This window comes from Drosophila albomicans, chromosome 3 (assembly GCF_009650485.2).
Source record: "Drosophila albomicans strain 15112-1751.03 chromosome 3, ASM965048v2, whole genome shotgun sequence".
Taxonomy (NCBI): domain Eukaryota; kingdom Metazoa; phylum Arthropoda; class Insecta; order Diptera; family Drosophilidae; genus Drosophila; species Drosophila albomicans.
Genome location: NC_047629.2, coordinates 3,115,717 through 3,130,998, shown reverse-complemented (window position 1 = coordinate 3,130,998; position 15,282 = coordinate 3,115,717). Strand labels below are relative to the sequence as shown.

The following is a 15,282-nucleotide window of genomic DNA, read 5'->3' as shown; positions in this document are numbered from 1 at the left end:
TTGCTTGAATGAAAAGAATATATAAATAAAGTTGATTATCAGCATGAAATTTTTATTTTCAAATTACTTAAAAAAACAAGATTTTAATTCCCCTCAAGTAAATAAAATAATTATTATTTAAAGAAACAACCCAACAAACCATTTAATAATAATGATGCCACATATACAAAGGACAAGTTGTAATACCCGATGGCGTCTTTTGAGTCTGAAAGCACATTCGATATTCATATTATTTATGTATAGTTACTATAGCTGATGATATTTAATACATACCGTTTTAAGTGCTTGGCTGCACGCTGTATACCCTCTTCGCTTGGATCCTCTTTGCCCAAATAGACTCGCATGCCAACCATTGCGCGGCTAAAATAATCATCCCAATCGATTTTTCTCATATCGAATTCAAAATGCTCTTTATCTGCTGCAGAAAGTGATTGCCATAGACGATCCGTATTTATCATTTCATATGTCCAGAATCCAGTACTAAAATGGGCAAGTGCATTCATACTTTTGTGGATATTCGTATACAACTTAATCAAACGGGGCTTTTGGCCTTGCAACCGTAACACCAAATCAATGGCATAACCGGGTAACGTATGATAGAATATAGCTATTAAGTTGAACAGCCAAAGATAAGATGTAGTATGTAAGAATGGATACCACAGCGCCTGTTCTAATGGAACAGTATGTTGATACTTCGCCAAAATATCAGTGAAAGTCCTATTTGATATCGGATTACTCTTATGGGGCACATAATTATAAATAGTCGGAGGCAATGAGCGAAGTCTCTTCTCAGCTGATTCGTTCGCCGTTTGCATTGCACAAGCAAGAATGCAGTTGGCGCAGTAGTCGACGGGCACTACGGGATTGGGAGCTCTCATATTTACAGGCGCAATTCGTAAAACACCAATTGCAGCACCATAAACCATAGCAAGGGGTCCGTAGATGTTGTCTATCCATCCCGACATCGGTTCTTTGTTAGTAGCAACAACTAAAAAATTATTTTACAATTAGAATGGAATTGAATCAACTCGGTGAAGGCACTTACTTGAACCTGGTCGGAAGATGCACACCGGTAATTCTCCCGACTCGGTCTGAATCACTTGTTCTGCCAGAGCCTTTGTATATGTGTAGGTGTTAGGAAACTTGCCCATCAGAGACGATGCCATTTTGTCTACTAGAACATCGCCACAAACATTTCTAATCGGTAAAACCTTGTCTGCCCCAGCCATCAGATTGTCCGGATAGTATTGTTCCGAAATGTGTTGAATTACACAATTGCTAAAAGCTGTGGAGACGTGGACAAATCCCACAAGTCGACTCATTTCCTTGGCCAGATTCAACATAAGCTGAGTTGCACGAGTATTAATATCCACTGCCTTGTGCAAAGGTTCAGCAAAGTTCACTGTGGCTGCACAGTGAATCACCACTTGCACCTCATTCTTGAGCAGCTCACGATCGGCTGCACTGATTCCCAGATCTGGTTCTTCACAATCACCAGATATGGGCACAATTCTCTCCAGAGCATTTGGTTGAATTTTGAGTAGTACTCCAAAAAACTGGATGAAAATAAAATTGAGTTTAATTGAAAGTTTTTGAACATATTGTGGAAAATATTGATCAGTACTCACTGGATCTATTTTCCATTCGTCTATGCGGTCTTGGGGACTTTTTCCACGCTTTGATCGAATTAACACATAAATACGAGACGTCTCTGTTGCCCGTAGCACTTTCTCAATGACCACTGAAAAACCGATCAGAGTTCAAAAATTTGTAATGCTTAGAGGAACTATGATCCCAATTTGCTTTTTAACACAAACAATACTTTTTAATTTTTTAAAAAGGCACATGCGTGTAATTAAAACTTATATGGAGAGAACAAAATTATTGACCATATAATTCGTATAGATTGAATGTATTTGTTACATTTATTTATGATTTAATTTACACTGGCAGTTTCCATTTTCACATTTATAGTTATTCTACCTCTTCCCAAAAATCTACTTCCACCTGTCAGGAATAGCGTCTTATCTTTGTAAAATTCCTTTATTGTCGAGTTCATTTTTTCTAAAACTTATTGCCTTTTTCACTCTCGTTTAAAGAAAAACACTACTGATCTGTTCAGTTCAACAGTTCAATGCTGTTCGACTTTATATAGTGGAAATTGTTGTGTAATTACATATACTGTATACTGGCCCATATTATATTATGTATTATATATGTATAGTTAAACAAGTTCAGTAATTATGTAGTTCGGTTTTGTGTTAGCAATCAGCCTTATCTCCCTTAGTATAATACTGTGTCGATATAAAAATATGAAACCATATTCAATATCAAGTCAACTGACACTTTTAATTAATTTCATGTTTTAAAAAGCAGAAAAGAAGCGAAATGTAATGGTATCTTAATCCATATATTAATGATAGTCCAATATTTATTATTGAGTAGTTGTGGATTTGTATGTAAGCAATCGAATGGAGGTGATGACTCCTGCTTAGTGCTTTATAAGGTTTAAGAATTATTTTTTATATAGTTCTTTGATACTTTATTGTTGCTTATAAGTTTTATTACAACATTTTGTATGAAAGTATGTGCTCAGTGTAAATGCATTTAGAGTGCAATCAAAGAATATACATACATACATACATACATACATACATACATACATATGTATTTCCATTCTCAGCTCGACAAGTTTCTGATAATCCCTTGCGAATTGGGGATTGCGCTGATAACAATAATAACAATAATACTACAGCAAATGCAACAAAGTATTACATTTTCATTTATATTTGCTGACCTCCGTATTTTGTCCGCCCCATTGCCCGCGTTGTTGATAATAGGCCCACATTAAATCAAAGAGAATTTGATCATTAATAGTAGTGCAGAGTATATCTTCTGAATTGTGGTTATTTTAAATTCGCAATGACATTTGCGAGTTCTATTCTCGCTTATGTTAGTGCATATCCACTTAAAAATAAATTAAAAAATTTTGCTATCACATTTCATTATTGTGTTTATTTGTATAATTTTTTGACCTTTTTATTTTTTATTATTTAAAACTACTAACATTAAAATCAAAGTAAGAAAGCTACACGAGTTGCTTAGATCCGAGACGACTCTGTTGCCCGTAGTGAAAGTCGATCAATGTTCAAAAAATTTGAAACACTTAGACAAAATACTATTAAATTTTCTTTTCAATACAAAAAATAATTTTTATAATTGAAAAAGGCATCTTTGTATACTCATAAGGAGAAGAGAAAAGAGCATTGATATATCGGTCTATCATTCGTGTTGATACAATGTATTTGATAGATGTATTTATTATTCAGTTGAACTGATACAAAGTTAATGCGACGGTACGAGGCAATATCAGATTGTCAATGCTGTTTGACTTTTAATACGGTAAAATGGTATTATAACATTGCGCTTACAGCGTAACAAGCAGAACGAGTCAGCTCGAACCTGATAATGCACGTAAATGATTATTGCAAATCAAAAATATTTAATAGGGAGCCCAATTTCTTTTTATAAATATAAAAATATCTACAGTATATTTATGACTTCAAAAAATTTTATTGGGATCAGTTAAAAAGTTTTGGAAGTCATTTACGAAATAATTTTATATGCAATATAAAAACTTTTGCTGCATTAGGGTCTTACTTGCTTTGTTTGTCAATCTAGTATATTTTAAATGTAATAGAATATCGATATACGAAATATAGCATATATTGTACTGCTTTTATTGCAAATGGGTAGCGGGTATCTCACAGTCGAGCACACTCAACTGTAGATTTCTTTCTGGTTATAGTATGGTAATATACTGTCTCACACATGAATACGAGTATACTACATATAAAGAAGTTCAATAAATATGCCAGCTGTAGTTCAGTGTGTTTGGTTGTGTGATAGTTATCACCGTAATCTCTCTTAGTATATATAGTATACATTGTAATATTGAAATAAGTCAAGTTAATACAATGTAATAAAAATCGAGGCCGTGAGTGTGTAAGACTGTGATATAACCGCTACCTATCGACAATTAAAACCAGTACGTAAAGGAAAGTAACAAATTATATCAGGGAGAATGATTTTGTATCTTTGTAGTCTTTAAAGTCTCGATGTGTTAACTTCATAATGTACATTTGATAGTCATTCCTAAATATGTGCATGGCTATTTTGGTTGAATAAATATTGTTTTTATTCGAATCTAAAATTTGAAAGATATTGCTGTTCATACGGCCAGGCGGACAGTCGGACAGACTGACAGACGGACTTTGCTAAACCGTCTCGGCTGTTGAAGATGATCAAGAATATATGTACTCGTATATACATTATTAAACAAATATAGAATATATGCACAAATAACAAATTGAACCCGTTAAAAAAATGTCTGTAATTTTTACTTTGCGTGGTTTTAATTGTAATGTGAAGTGAGGATGCCATCATATAGAAGTAGATAGCTATTAATGAATGTACCCTCGCTTACTGCACGTAAAATATTACTTAGTTTGGTTTTATTTTTTATATATATACTCGGGTCGGAGATGCCTTCGTGCCGGCACAAAATTATAATATCCTTTCTGGGAAGCGGGTATAATAATTATTGGTCATATCATTCGTATTAATTCAATGTATTTTTTACGTTTATTTATTATTTAATGTATATTATCACTGTTTGCATTATCACATTTATAGTTGTTCTACCTCTTCCCAAAAATCCACTTCCACCTGTCAGGAATAGCGTCTTATCTTTGTAAAATTCCTTTATTGTCGAGTTCATTTTTTCTAAAACTTATTGCCTTTTTCACTTTCGTTTAAAGAAAAACACGACTGATCTGTTCAGTTCAACAGATATAACGTTTACGCGACGCTGCGAATCAATACCGGTTCGCCTAATGCTGTTCGACTTTATATAGTGGAAATTGTTGTGTAATTAAATACAAAGTATTAAAATATGCTACAAAGTATACTGGCTCATTCATGCATACGAGTGTAATATAGTATATATAGTATAGTTAAACAAGTTCAGTAAATATGTATGTGTTAGCATCAGCCTAATCTCCCTTACTATAATACTGTGTGAAAATAAAAATATGAAACCATATTTGATATTAAGTGAACTGAAATAAATTAATTTCATTTTTCAAAAAGCAGAAGAAGAGACAAAATGAAATGGTATTATATTAACATATATTAATATAATAATGTTAATATTTATTAAGTATTTTGTATTTGTATGTAAGCAATAGAATGGAGGTAAAGACTCTAGCTTAGTGCTTTATAAGGTTTAAGAATTGATACTTTGATACATAAATTGTTGCTTTTAAGTTTTATGACAACATTTTTAAAAGCAATATCATGTTTACATATGTAAGTATATACTCAGTGTAAACGCATTTTGAGTCCAATCGAGGAATATACATACATACATACAAATGCATTTCCATTCTCTGCTCGACAAGATTCTGATAATCCCTTGCGAATAGGGGATTGCGCTGATAACATACCATAATAACATGACCTCCGAGTTTTGTCCGCCCCATCGCCCGCGGTGAGTTTTCATATACAGAATAATGTTGAAAGCAGACCCACATTAAATCTACATTAATGAAAACTGGACTAATAATAGCAGAGTAGAGTATATCTTCTGAATTGTGATTATTTTCCTATTCTCGCATATGTTAGTAAGTATCCATTTAAAAATAAACTCAAAAATATTTCTATATCTCATTATTGCGTTTCTTTTATAATATAATACATATTTTCAATCTTAGTTTTTTTTTTGTTTATTTAAAACCACTAATTTTAAAAAACAAGTAAGAAAGCTACAGTCGAGTGTGCTCGACACGAGATGCTTAGATACAAGACGAATATTTATATATCTCATTATTGAATTTCTTTTATAATATAATACATATTTTCAACCTTAGTTTTTTTTTTTATTTAAAACGACTAAATTTAAAAAACAAGTAAGAAAGCTACAGTCGAGTGTGCTCGACACGAGATGCTTAGATACAAGACGACTCAGTTGCCGTAGCTCACAAAATCGAACAGAGTTCAAAAAATTTTAAACGCTTCAACGAACTATAATTCATTTTGTTTTTTAACACAAAAAATAAGTTTTATATTTGAAATAGGCATGCTTGTATACTCATAAGGAAAAGAGAAAAGATAAGATAAAAAAGATTATTCGTGATGATACAATATATATTGTTAGATGTATTTATTATTCAGTTGACCAGTTACAAAGTTAATGCGACGCTGCGATGCACTGTTAGATTGTCTAATGCCGTACAAGGGCATTATAACTCTGCGTCATATATTCTTGATCAACGTCATCAATAGATATTATTTTTAAAGATTTTGTTGTTGCGCATTGTAGGTGAGGGGCATACCACCATTCCGCCGACCGAAAAGCACTCAGCTTTTTCGCTCACCAGCAATGCGCTCAATGCGTAAGAATGCACTCAAGCTCCAGTGCTCTCAGCTTCTCTCTCCCACAACTCACCACCGCTGAGCGCGGCTCAGCGCAATAGATCGACGAAATGCCGTCGGCATTTTCTCTATTGTTAGTTCTAAACCACGTCTCACTTACATCGGTTTAATTACCCCCTAATTGTGCGTTTTCAACAACCCGAGAAGTTTGCAATAAATACATATTTATTATAAGAAAAAACCGCGAGTGTTTTTATTTCGGAAAAGAAAGAACTTTTGAACTTTTCAGCGCCCCTACGCAAACAGATTTGTTAAACTGTATGTCTGTCTGGGTCAGGTCTCAGAAAAAAAAAATTTAAAAGGAAGCGTAATTTTTATTGTAAATACAAAAATATCAACTTCATAAAATTTGATTGGGATCAGATTAGAAATTTTAGAAGTTATTAACGTAATAGTTTTGGTATTTGATATTGTTTCAAATTTTTGACAACCCACTTCCGACTCAACAAATCGACGAAAATCTAATAACATAATTTTAAAAAGATTTTTGATACAATAATATCTATAGTATTTAAAATTCCCGAAAATTCGGATGCGATCAATTAAAAATTGTTAAATTAATTAAAGATACATACATATTTACTTTTGTATGGGCAAAAACTCATACTGACTACGGGTCTAAATTGCTTGCAATGTGGTATATTTTGCACTCTATAAAATAGCCTTCAGTACATTTCTAGTATTTTTAAATTTAATTTGTATATTTTAAAATCAATACCGCACTATTTTGCTTATATTTAAAATGGGTATCAGGTATCTCACAGTCAAGCTCACTCGAGCTTTCTTATTAGTATATATACATATATTTATTAAGCGGTCAAGTAAGTAAACACATAACATCCCTTATACAGGATACATATTTAAACTAACCATCGAGCTCATATATGATAAAGAAAACTATATAAAGTAAATAAGTTACAGAGTCGAGACAATATTGCAATGTTCGTCTGTCTGTCCTTATGAGTACCTACATAGATATCAAATATAATAAATTTCCGCTCTAGGTTCAAAATTAAGCTTGTTATTCGAATTTTGGACAGACGGACATGGATATATCGTCTCGGAGATGCTTCCTTCTACTGTTACAATGTTATAATACCCTTCTGCCCTATGGGTAGCAAGTATAAAAATATTTAAGCAAAAGTGTATCCAAACTCGGAACGAAAGATAAGATCATTATTGGTCATAGAAAATTTGAGTTTTTAAATTAGAATTAAATAAGTGATGTCCATAGAAAGATAGTGCGGAAAATTCGTCAAAATCTGCAGTGGAGGAGGCTTCAAGTTTCTTACACCAATATATTTTTATTATTTTTTAACATATTTAATATTTTCTTTCAAAATGCAATGGGGACGATGTTGCGGGCCAAGCTGACTAGTTCCTTATAAGTAGAAACCCGCAAGCCATTTAAAAATGAAGATGCCACAAATGCAAATAAAAAGTTGTAATACCCGATGGCGCCTTTCGAGTCTGGAAGTATACGAAAATTAAAATATTCCTAGCTTTGCTCACCAATTATTTTATAAAATATAGATAATGTTCAACAAACCGTTTCATGTGCTTGCGAGCACGCATTATACTCTCATCGCTTGGATCCTCTTTGGCCATATAGACACGCATGCCGACTAATGCACGTGTGAAATAATCATCCCAATCGAATATTCTCATATCAAATTCGAAATGTTTTTTATCTTCATCAGAAAGTGACTGCCAAAGACGATCTGTATTTATCGTTTCATATGTCCAGAATCCTGTACCGAAATAGGCGAGTGCGTTCATAGTTTTGTGTACCTTTTGATATAACTTAATCATTCGGGGTTTTTGGCCTCGCAAACGTAAAACCAGATCGATAGCATATCCGGGTAATGTATGATAGAAGAACGCTATCAATTTGAACATCCAAAGGAAAGATGTAGTATGTAAGAAAGGATACCACAGTGCCTGCTCTAAAGCACAAGTATATCGATGCTTATAGACTGTTTCAATGAAATGCTTATTTGTTAACGTATTTTGCTCATGGGGTACATAATTATAAATGGTCGGAGGCAATGAGCGACGTTTCTTCTCAGATGATTCCTTCGCCGTTTGCATGGCACAAGCAAGTATGCAGTTGGCGCAGCAGTCGACTGGCACTATGTGCTGGAGAAATCTCTTATTTGTAGGTATAATTCGTAAAACACCAATTGCGCAGCCATAAATCATAGAAATGGGTCCATAGAGGTTGTCTATCCATCCCGACATCGGTTCTTTGTTAGTTGCAGTAACTAAAAATTATTTCACAATTAGTATGGAATTGAATCAACTCGGTGAAGGCACTTACTTGCACCTGGTCGGAAGATGCACACCGGTAATTCTCCCGACTCGGTCTGAATCACTTGTTCTGCCAGAGCCTTTGTGTAAGTGTAGGTGTTAGGAAACTTGCCTATCAGAGTCGATGCCATTCTGTCTAATAGATTATCGCCGCAAACATTTCTAATCGATAAAACCTTGTCTGCCCCAGCAATCAGATTGTCCGGATAGTATTGTTCCGAAATGTGTGAAATTACACAATTGCTAAAAGCTGTGGAGACGTGGACAAATCCCACAAGTCGACTCATTTCCTTGGCCAGATTCAACATAAGCTGAGTTGCACGAGTATTAATATCCACTGCCTTGTGCAAAGGTTCAGCAAAGTTCACTGTGGCTGCACAGTGAATCACCACTTGCACCTCATTCTTGAGCAGCTCACGATCGGCTGCACTGATTCCCAGATCTGGTTCTTCACAATCACCAGATATGGGCACAATTCTCTCCAGAGCATTTGGTTGAATTTTGAGTAGTACTCCAAAAAACTGGATGAAAATAAAATTGAGTTCAATTGAAAGTTTTTGAACATATTGTGGAAAATATTGATCAGTACTCACTGGATCTGTTTTCCATTCGTCTATGCGGTCTTGGGGACTTTTTCCACGCTTTGATCGAATTAACACATAAATACGAGACGTCTCTGTGGCCCGTAGCACTTTCTCAATAACCACTAAAAAACACAATTACACCCTTAAATTATGATATGCATAGATAATCATTGACCCCAATTAACTTTTCAAACGTATATGTATTCAAACTCGTAAAATAACTGCAAATGTCAGCAGCAGCATCGTTGTTTCTTTGTGCAACATTTTGCGGTTTGCTTTTTGAAATGATATATATCTATGGTTTTCAATATTCACATTCAACAAATGGAAGCAGAAGTATTTCTTAAAAAGCTATATCGACTGGGTTGGACTGAGAGATAGCGGTTACCCAGTAAAAAACAAGTATGAAAGTTACAGTCGAGTGTGCTCGACTGTGATATACCCGCTACCCACTTTGAATAAAAGCAAAATATTGCGGTATTTTTTTCAAAACATACCAATAATATTAAAAATATACCAAATGGTATTTTTGTTATACCGATATAGTACCACATTCAAAATATACCATAGACGGCATAATATACCAGATTGTCGGCCAAAGCAACTAAGAGCCCTAGTAAGTAGGCGTTTTTCCCCATACAAAAGTATTTCTTTAAAAACTTGTCCAATTTTTATCAGATCGCAACCAAATTTCATAACTCATAACTACTATAGTTGTTATTGTATATACCAAGCTTTAAAATTAAGCTTGTTATTTAATTTTTTTGATTTGCGGCGGCGGAAGTAGGCGTGGCAAAAATTTGAAAAAAAACTTGATCTGCGTGCGAACATAGCATATGATGTCGAAAAAATATTATAGCTCTATCTCTTATAGTCTCTGAGATCTAGGTGTTCATACGGACGACGGACATAGCTAGATCGTCTCGGCTGTTGACGCTGATCAAGAATATATATATACTTTATGGGGTCCTTCTATCTGTTACAAACATTTCCTGCCGACACAAAGTTATAATACCCTTCTACCCTATGGGTAGCGGGTATAACAAACAGGTGCGTAAGTGGTACAATGCAGATAAAATGAACCGAAAAATACCTAAACACCAAAAGCTATATTTGGTATAATGACATATCACATTTAAGACCCGAAAGTTGCATGTTGCATGTGATATATTCAATAACTTAAAATTGTATGTATGACAAATCAGAGCTCTGAAATGATCAGAAAGTGCATCAACAAAAATTATTGTCAACAGCAAAAATTTAGCTAAGGCATACAAAGATTTCCATACCGTCTTGTCTGTTAACGCTGATTAAGAATATATATGGTATATATATAAATAGGACACTGGTATCGCACAGTCCAGATATTAGAATATTGTTATTTTAAAAGAATTGCAACATAGAAATCATGTGGCCACCAATAAGCCATTGTCGATAAGTCTTAATAAGTCAAACGATGCCATCCAGTTATCACTTATATTTTTTATTGTATCACATTTCTAATCTTCCAACCTTTTCCCAAAAATCCAGTTCCGCCCGTAAGGAATATGGTTTTATTTTTATAAAATTCCTTTATCAATGAGTCCATTTTATTTCAAACTTTTGCCGTTTTACACTAGGTTTTTAGACAGCACTTCTAATTTATTTCGTTGAATGAATATAATACGAATGCGACTTCGCGAGTCAATAGTAGCCTTTTAAGTACTTCCATATATTATAAGTATGTACTTAAAAATAAAAGCAGTTTTACAGATAAGTAAATGAAACGAATGTAATAGATGAGTGCACTTAAATTATTTTATGAATATGAAGTTCACCTAATTGTAAAGTGCAATTTTAACTTTGAGCTTCAAGCGACTTCAGCCTTGGGAATTTATTATATAATTCGTTAATCATAAATTAAAGATTCAATGGAGATGTTTATAAATTAAGTATTTCTAAAAAATATTATTGTTTTAACGGTTGATGGGTTTTTGTAAGATGAAGTAAATCGAAAATGTGTAAATCAAGTAAGAAAGCTAAGACTAGCGTTGACACAAAAGCAAAGATAGAGTGAGAGCGCATTTATATTGATTGGCTAAGTACCAAAAACAGTTCACTAAAATAAATGTTATATATGTAACGTATATATATATTTTATATAACATTGCTCATTTATTCATATTCACATGCATAAGAACTAAAGTAACGAATAACAATTTTTGATATATTTTATACAGTTTTAATGGATTTGTTCAACACATAACAAATTTAAGTGCTAGAAGAAAGCGTTTCCGATCTAAAAAGTATTTATCAGATATTGACAGTTCGATCTGTCGTAAAAAACGCGTTGATATCAAAGACTATAGCGCTCTTTAAACATTAGTTTTATGGTATACATATGTCTTGAAGATCTTGGTTGCATAAAACCAATTCGTTGTATTCTGTGTTTTCTAAACTGATTAGGTTTTTAAAAATCAAACTGTCTTGAAAGCAAAACATACGCCAGGAGAAGAAGCAAAAAATAAGAAAGCTACAGTCGACTGAGCTCGATTGTGAGATACCCGCTACCCATTTTGAATAAAAGCAAAATAGTGCTGTGTTGATTTTAAAATATTCCAATTTAATATACCGCAGAAATACTAAAAATGTACCGACGGCAAAATATACCATAGAGTGCAAAATATACCACATTGTCAGCCAAAGCAATTTAGACGCGTAGTCAGTATGCGTTTTTGCCCGTACGAAAGTATTTCTTTAATAACTTCTAAACATAACAAGTGCTATTTCTATCTTTTATAGAAGCTGAGATCTAGGTTTTCATACAGATGGACATGGCTATATCATCTCGGCTGTTAACGCTGATCCAGAATTTATATATCTTATGGGGTCGGATATGTTTCCTTTTACCGGCACAAAGTTATAATACCCTTCCACCCTGTGGGTAGCGGTATAATGACTTTATTGAGTGAGAATCAGGGTCATGTATTGTACTTTTTGTTTAGACTTTTTTTTAATTTGTTCACATAATTTGCGGTTGGCTGCGTGCATAGCTTAAGCATTTTAAAGTCCATTTCGTGTTTGCATATTTAAAATGCTTGCATATTTAAAGCAAACGTCACCAAATGAATCCGCAAGTCAAATGACTAAGAGTAGTGGCACATTATTAGCTTCCCTCAACCAGGAAATCAATGTAATAAATACACGCCAAATATATTCAGAGTAAAATTATAATAGCGATCGAAGTTCGTGTAAGGCGCGTGTATTGACAATAAAACATAACAAAAATTACCAACCAAATACGTTCTAATACAAAAAAAAACTTTAGTCATTATATATGTACATATGTATATAGTACCATACACTCCACTTAAAGGAATAAGCATATGAACCACTTCACAATAAATGCGGCACCACAGCAAAGGACAAATTGCAGTATCCGATGGTATAGTGTGAGGCTGAAACATTTTTTAAAATACATTATTCAAACATTAATATATAATATTTAATACGAACCGTTTCATGTGCTTAAGACCACGTTGCTTACTTTCCTCAGTTGGTTCCTCTTTGCCCAAATAGAGTCGCATACCAGTTAATACACGTTCGAAAAACTTATCCCAATTAAGATGCTGCATATCAAATTCATAATTCTCTTTATCTGCTATCAAGAGCGACTGCCACAATTGGTCAGTATTATGTGTTTCAAATGACCAACTTTGGCTACTGAAATAACATGTTGCATCGATAGCTTCGTGTATCCTGTTATACAATTTAATCATACGAGGCTTTTGACCGCGAAAGCGTAGTGCAAGATCCATGATATAACCAGGAAGCAAATGGTAAAATATGTAAGCCAGTTTTAAAAGCCAAATAGTGGTCGTTGTATGTAGAAACGGATACCAAATTGACTGCTCCAATGGACATATCAATCGTAAGCGCTCGGTGGCATTAATCAAGCTACGATTGGTAATCATATTTTTAGCATGAGGCACATGGTTGTATATTTTTGGAGGGGACTGTTCTGCTTCGCATTCAGAGAATTCCCTAGCCGTTTGCCATGCGCAAGCAAGAATTAAATTGGCGCAAAAGTCAACAGGCACAATGTCACAATTCGCATCAAGATTTACAGGTGCAACTCGAAGAACGCCCATAGTGGCTCCGTAGATTGTAGCTACAGGTCCGTAAATATTGTCTATCCAGCCTGGCATCGGATTCCGGCTCGTTGCCATAACTAAAATAAATAACAAATAAGAATTCGGTTATAATTAATTGATTCAACTTACTTGCACCAGGTCGATAAATGCAAACTGGCAATTGGCGTGACTCCGTTTGAATTAACTGTTCGGCAAGAGCCTTTGTATAGGTATATGTATTGGGAAACTTTCCCAATAGAGCCGACGTCATTTCGTCGATAACGGTGTTGTCACAAAGTTCCCTCACCGCTAAGACTTTGTCCACAGTGCAGTTCAAATGTCCGGGATAGAAATGTTCAGTAATGTGATGGATTACGCAGTTGCTGAAAGCCGTTGAGACATGCACAAAAACCTTCAGATTATTCATTTCCCTGGCCAGTTCCAGCATGAGGCGAGTAGCACGAGCATTAATATCCAGGGCTTTGTGCAACGGCTCAACAAAATTAACTGTGGCTGCACAATGAATCACCACTTGCACCTCCTTTCTCAGAATCTCACGTTCTGCTAAACTAATCCCCAGGTCTGGTTCTTCACAATCGCCAGAAATGGAAACAATGCGGTCCAGTGCATTTGGTTTAGTTTTGAGTAGTAAACCAAATAACTATATAGATTGAATTTGATAGTAAGTTGGGAACAATATTAATGAAGACTTACAGAGTTTGTTCTCCATGACTCAAAGCGTTCTTTTATACTCTTTCCACGCTTGGGTCGCATTAGCACGTAGACTCTTGCTACATCTGTTGACCGTAGCAACTTCTCAATGGTTACTGAAAAACACCATTACATTTTGTCAATTATTGAACTCACATTAACACATTGATTAGCTTTGTTCACTTATGATACTTCATCATTAATTTTTAATTTATTGTCTTACCTCGACCCAAAAACCCAGTCCCGCCGGTTATTAAAACGGTTTTGTCCTTGAAAAATGCTGTAATTTGCGACTCCATATCCTATTACGATATTCTTGGACTCTTCAATACTTTCGCTGTAATTGTTCAATTGAACAATTTCAAATTTGCGATGCACCTTTTATAGTGATATTTGGTGTAGACTGTTAAATAATTCATTAGACATTAAACGATTACTTTATTGTTTTTATTCAAGCGTAATCGGGCAAACTCTTCTAATTATCATATTACATCAAAAGAGAGCTCAATTCTTAAGCTGGCATATGTAAGCATATGTTTTCTATTGTATGTAACAATAATTATAGTCAAATTCAGATACTCAGTATACTTGCAATATTCTTTTCGATGCTTTCAAGTATTTTAAAAGAAAGAATGGGTATATAACCTTTGAGCTTATGATAAACCAATGGATTGTCGTGTACCCTGTCACATTGGAAAATATGGGTATTATTCGATTGTACAAATCCAGATTTAAGATATTTACTTCATTTTATTAAAGGGTTTACTTTAGCTGGGTATTATAATTTATGTTTATGGAAGTTTATACTGTACGAGTTTATTTTATTACACGGTCACAATGTTACGGAGTTAGATTGTTCTTTTATGAGTTATCAAACCTTCATACATTTATTTATTTAAATAATACACATGTAAATCAATATTTTACCATTTTCTTTTTATCTGAGCAAGCTAACTTTCTTTACTATTGTATCAATAATGTACAGCACAAACACTAAATTTTAAAAGTAATGAGTAAGAAAGCTACAGTCGAGTGTGCTCGACTTTGAGATACTCGCTACCCTACTCGCG

At 34.0% G+C, this 15,282-nt stretch overlaps 3 protein-coding genes across 5 annotated transcripts; all 3 read right to left on the bottom strand.

Moving 5' to 3' along the window:
* Positions 1 to 26: 26 nt before the first annotated feature.
* LOC117572676 (fatty acyl-CoA reductase wat-like) lies at positions 27 to 4,888 on the bottom strand. 3 transcript variants are annotated; one of them, XM_034255706.2, is made up of 5 exons: positions 4,705 to 4,888; positions 1,629 to 1,741; positions 1,046 to 1,556; positions 274 to 988; positions 27 to 205 (listed from the first exon to the last, which is right to left on the bottom strand). In XM_034255706.2, the coding sequence occupies exons 1-5, from the start codon at positions 4,778 to 4,780 to the stop codon at positions 118 to 120; spliced, it is 1,503 nt and encodes a 500-aa protein (XP_034111597.1). In that variant the 5' UTR covers positions 4,781 to 4,888; the 3' UTR covers positions 27 to 117. The 3 variants fall into 3 exon arrangements, with proteins under 3 accessions (XP_034111597.1, XP_034111600.1, XP_034111598.1); XM_034255709.2 differs by lacking the exon at positions 4,705 to 4,888 and adding an exon at positions 2,798 to 3,027; XM_034255707.2 differs by lacking the exon at positions 4,705 to 4,888 and adding an exon at positions 1,984 to 2,124.
* Positions 4,889 to 7,774: 2,886 nt separating this feature from the next.
* On the bottom strand, positions 7,775 to 11,060 carry LOC117567609 (fatty acyl-CoA reductase wat-like). The gene is made up of 5 exons (XM_034247698.2): positions 10,902 to 11,060; positions 9,399 to 9,511; positions 8,816 to 9,326; positions 8,045 to 8,759; positions 7,775 to 7,965 (listed from the first exon to the last, which is right to left on the bottom strand). The coding sequence occupies exons 1-5, from the start codon at positions 10,975 to 10,977 to the stop codon at positions 7,878 to 7,880; spliced, it is 1,503 nt and encodes a 500-aa protein (XP_034103589.1). The 5' UTR covers positions 10,978 to 11,060; the 3' UTR covers positions 7,775 to 7,877.
* A 1,524-nt stretch (positions 11,061 to 12,584) lies between these two features.
* Positions 12,585 to 14,571, bottom strand: LOC117567608 (fatty acyl-CoA reductase wat-like). Its single transcript, XM_034247697.2, has 5 exons — positions 14,436 to 14,571; positions 14,216 to 14,328; positions 13,652 to 14,162; positions 12,885 to 13,599; positions 12,585 to 12,826 (listed from the first exon to the last, which is right to left on the bottom strand). The coding sequence occupies exons 1-5, from the start codon at positions 14,509 to 14,511 to the stop codon at positions 12,739 to 12,741; spliced, it is 1,503 nt and encodes a 500-aa protein (XP_034103588.1). The 5' UTR covers positions 14,512 to 14,571; the 3' UTR covers positions 12,585 to 12,738.
* Between the last annotated feature and the right edge of the window lie 711 nt (positions 14,572 to 15,282).

What these genes read in the sequence shown, in the direction of transcription:
- LOC117572676 (XM_034255706.2), bottom strand. Translation starts at nt 4,780, where the DNA reads ATGAACTCGACAATAAAGGAATTTTACAAAGATAAGACGCTATTCCTG. An exon ending in ACGAATGGAAAATAGATCCA is followed by an intron (nt 1,557 to 1,628) that starts GTGAGTACTGAT and finishes ATTTTCATCCAG; the next exon opens with TTTTTTGGAGTACTACTCAA. An exon ending in CATCTTCCGACCAGGTTCAA is followed by an intron (nt 989 to 1,045) that starts GTAAGTGCCTTC and finishes ATAATTTTTTAG; the next exon opens with TTGTTGCTACTAACAAAGAA.
- LOC117567609 (XM_034247698.2), bottom strand. Translation starts at nt 10,977, where the DNA reads ATGGACTCATTGATAAAGGAATTTTATAAAAATAAAACCATATTCCTT. An exon ending in ACGAATGGAAAACAGATCCA is followed by an intron (nt 9,327 to 9,398) that starts GTGAGTACTGAT and finishes ATTTTCATCCAG; the next exon opens with TTTTTTGGAGTACTACTCAA. An exon ending in GCTCGCAAGCACATGAAACG is followed by an intron (nt 7,966 to 8,044) that starts GTTTGTTGAACA and finishes GTATACTTCCAG; the next exon opens with ACTCGAAAGGCGCCATCGGG.
- LOC117567608 (XM_034247697.2), bottom strand. Translation starts at nt 14,511, where the DNA reads ATGGAGTCGCAAATTACAGCATTTTTCAAGGACAAAACCGTTTTAATA. An exon ending in AGTCATGGAGAACAAACTCT is followed by an intron (nt 14,163 to 14,215) that starts GTAAGTCTTCAT and finishes CAATCTATATAG; the next exon opens with TTATTTGGTTTACTACTCAA. An exon ending in CATTTATCGACCTGGTGCAA is followed by an intron (nt 13,600 to 13,651) that starts GTAAGTTGAATC and finishes TATTTATTTTAG; the next exon opens with TTATGGCAACGAGCCGGAAT.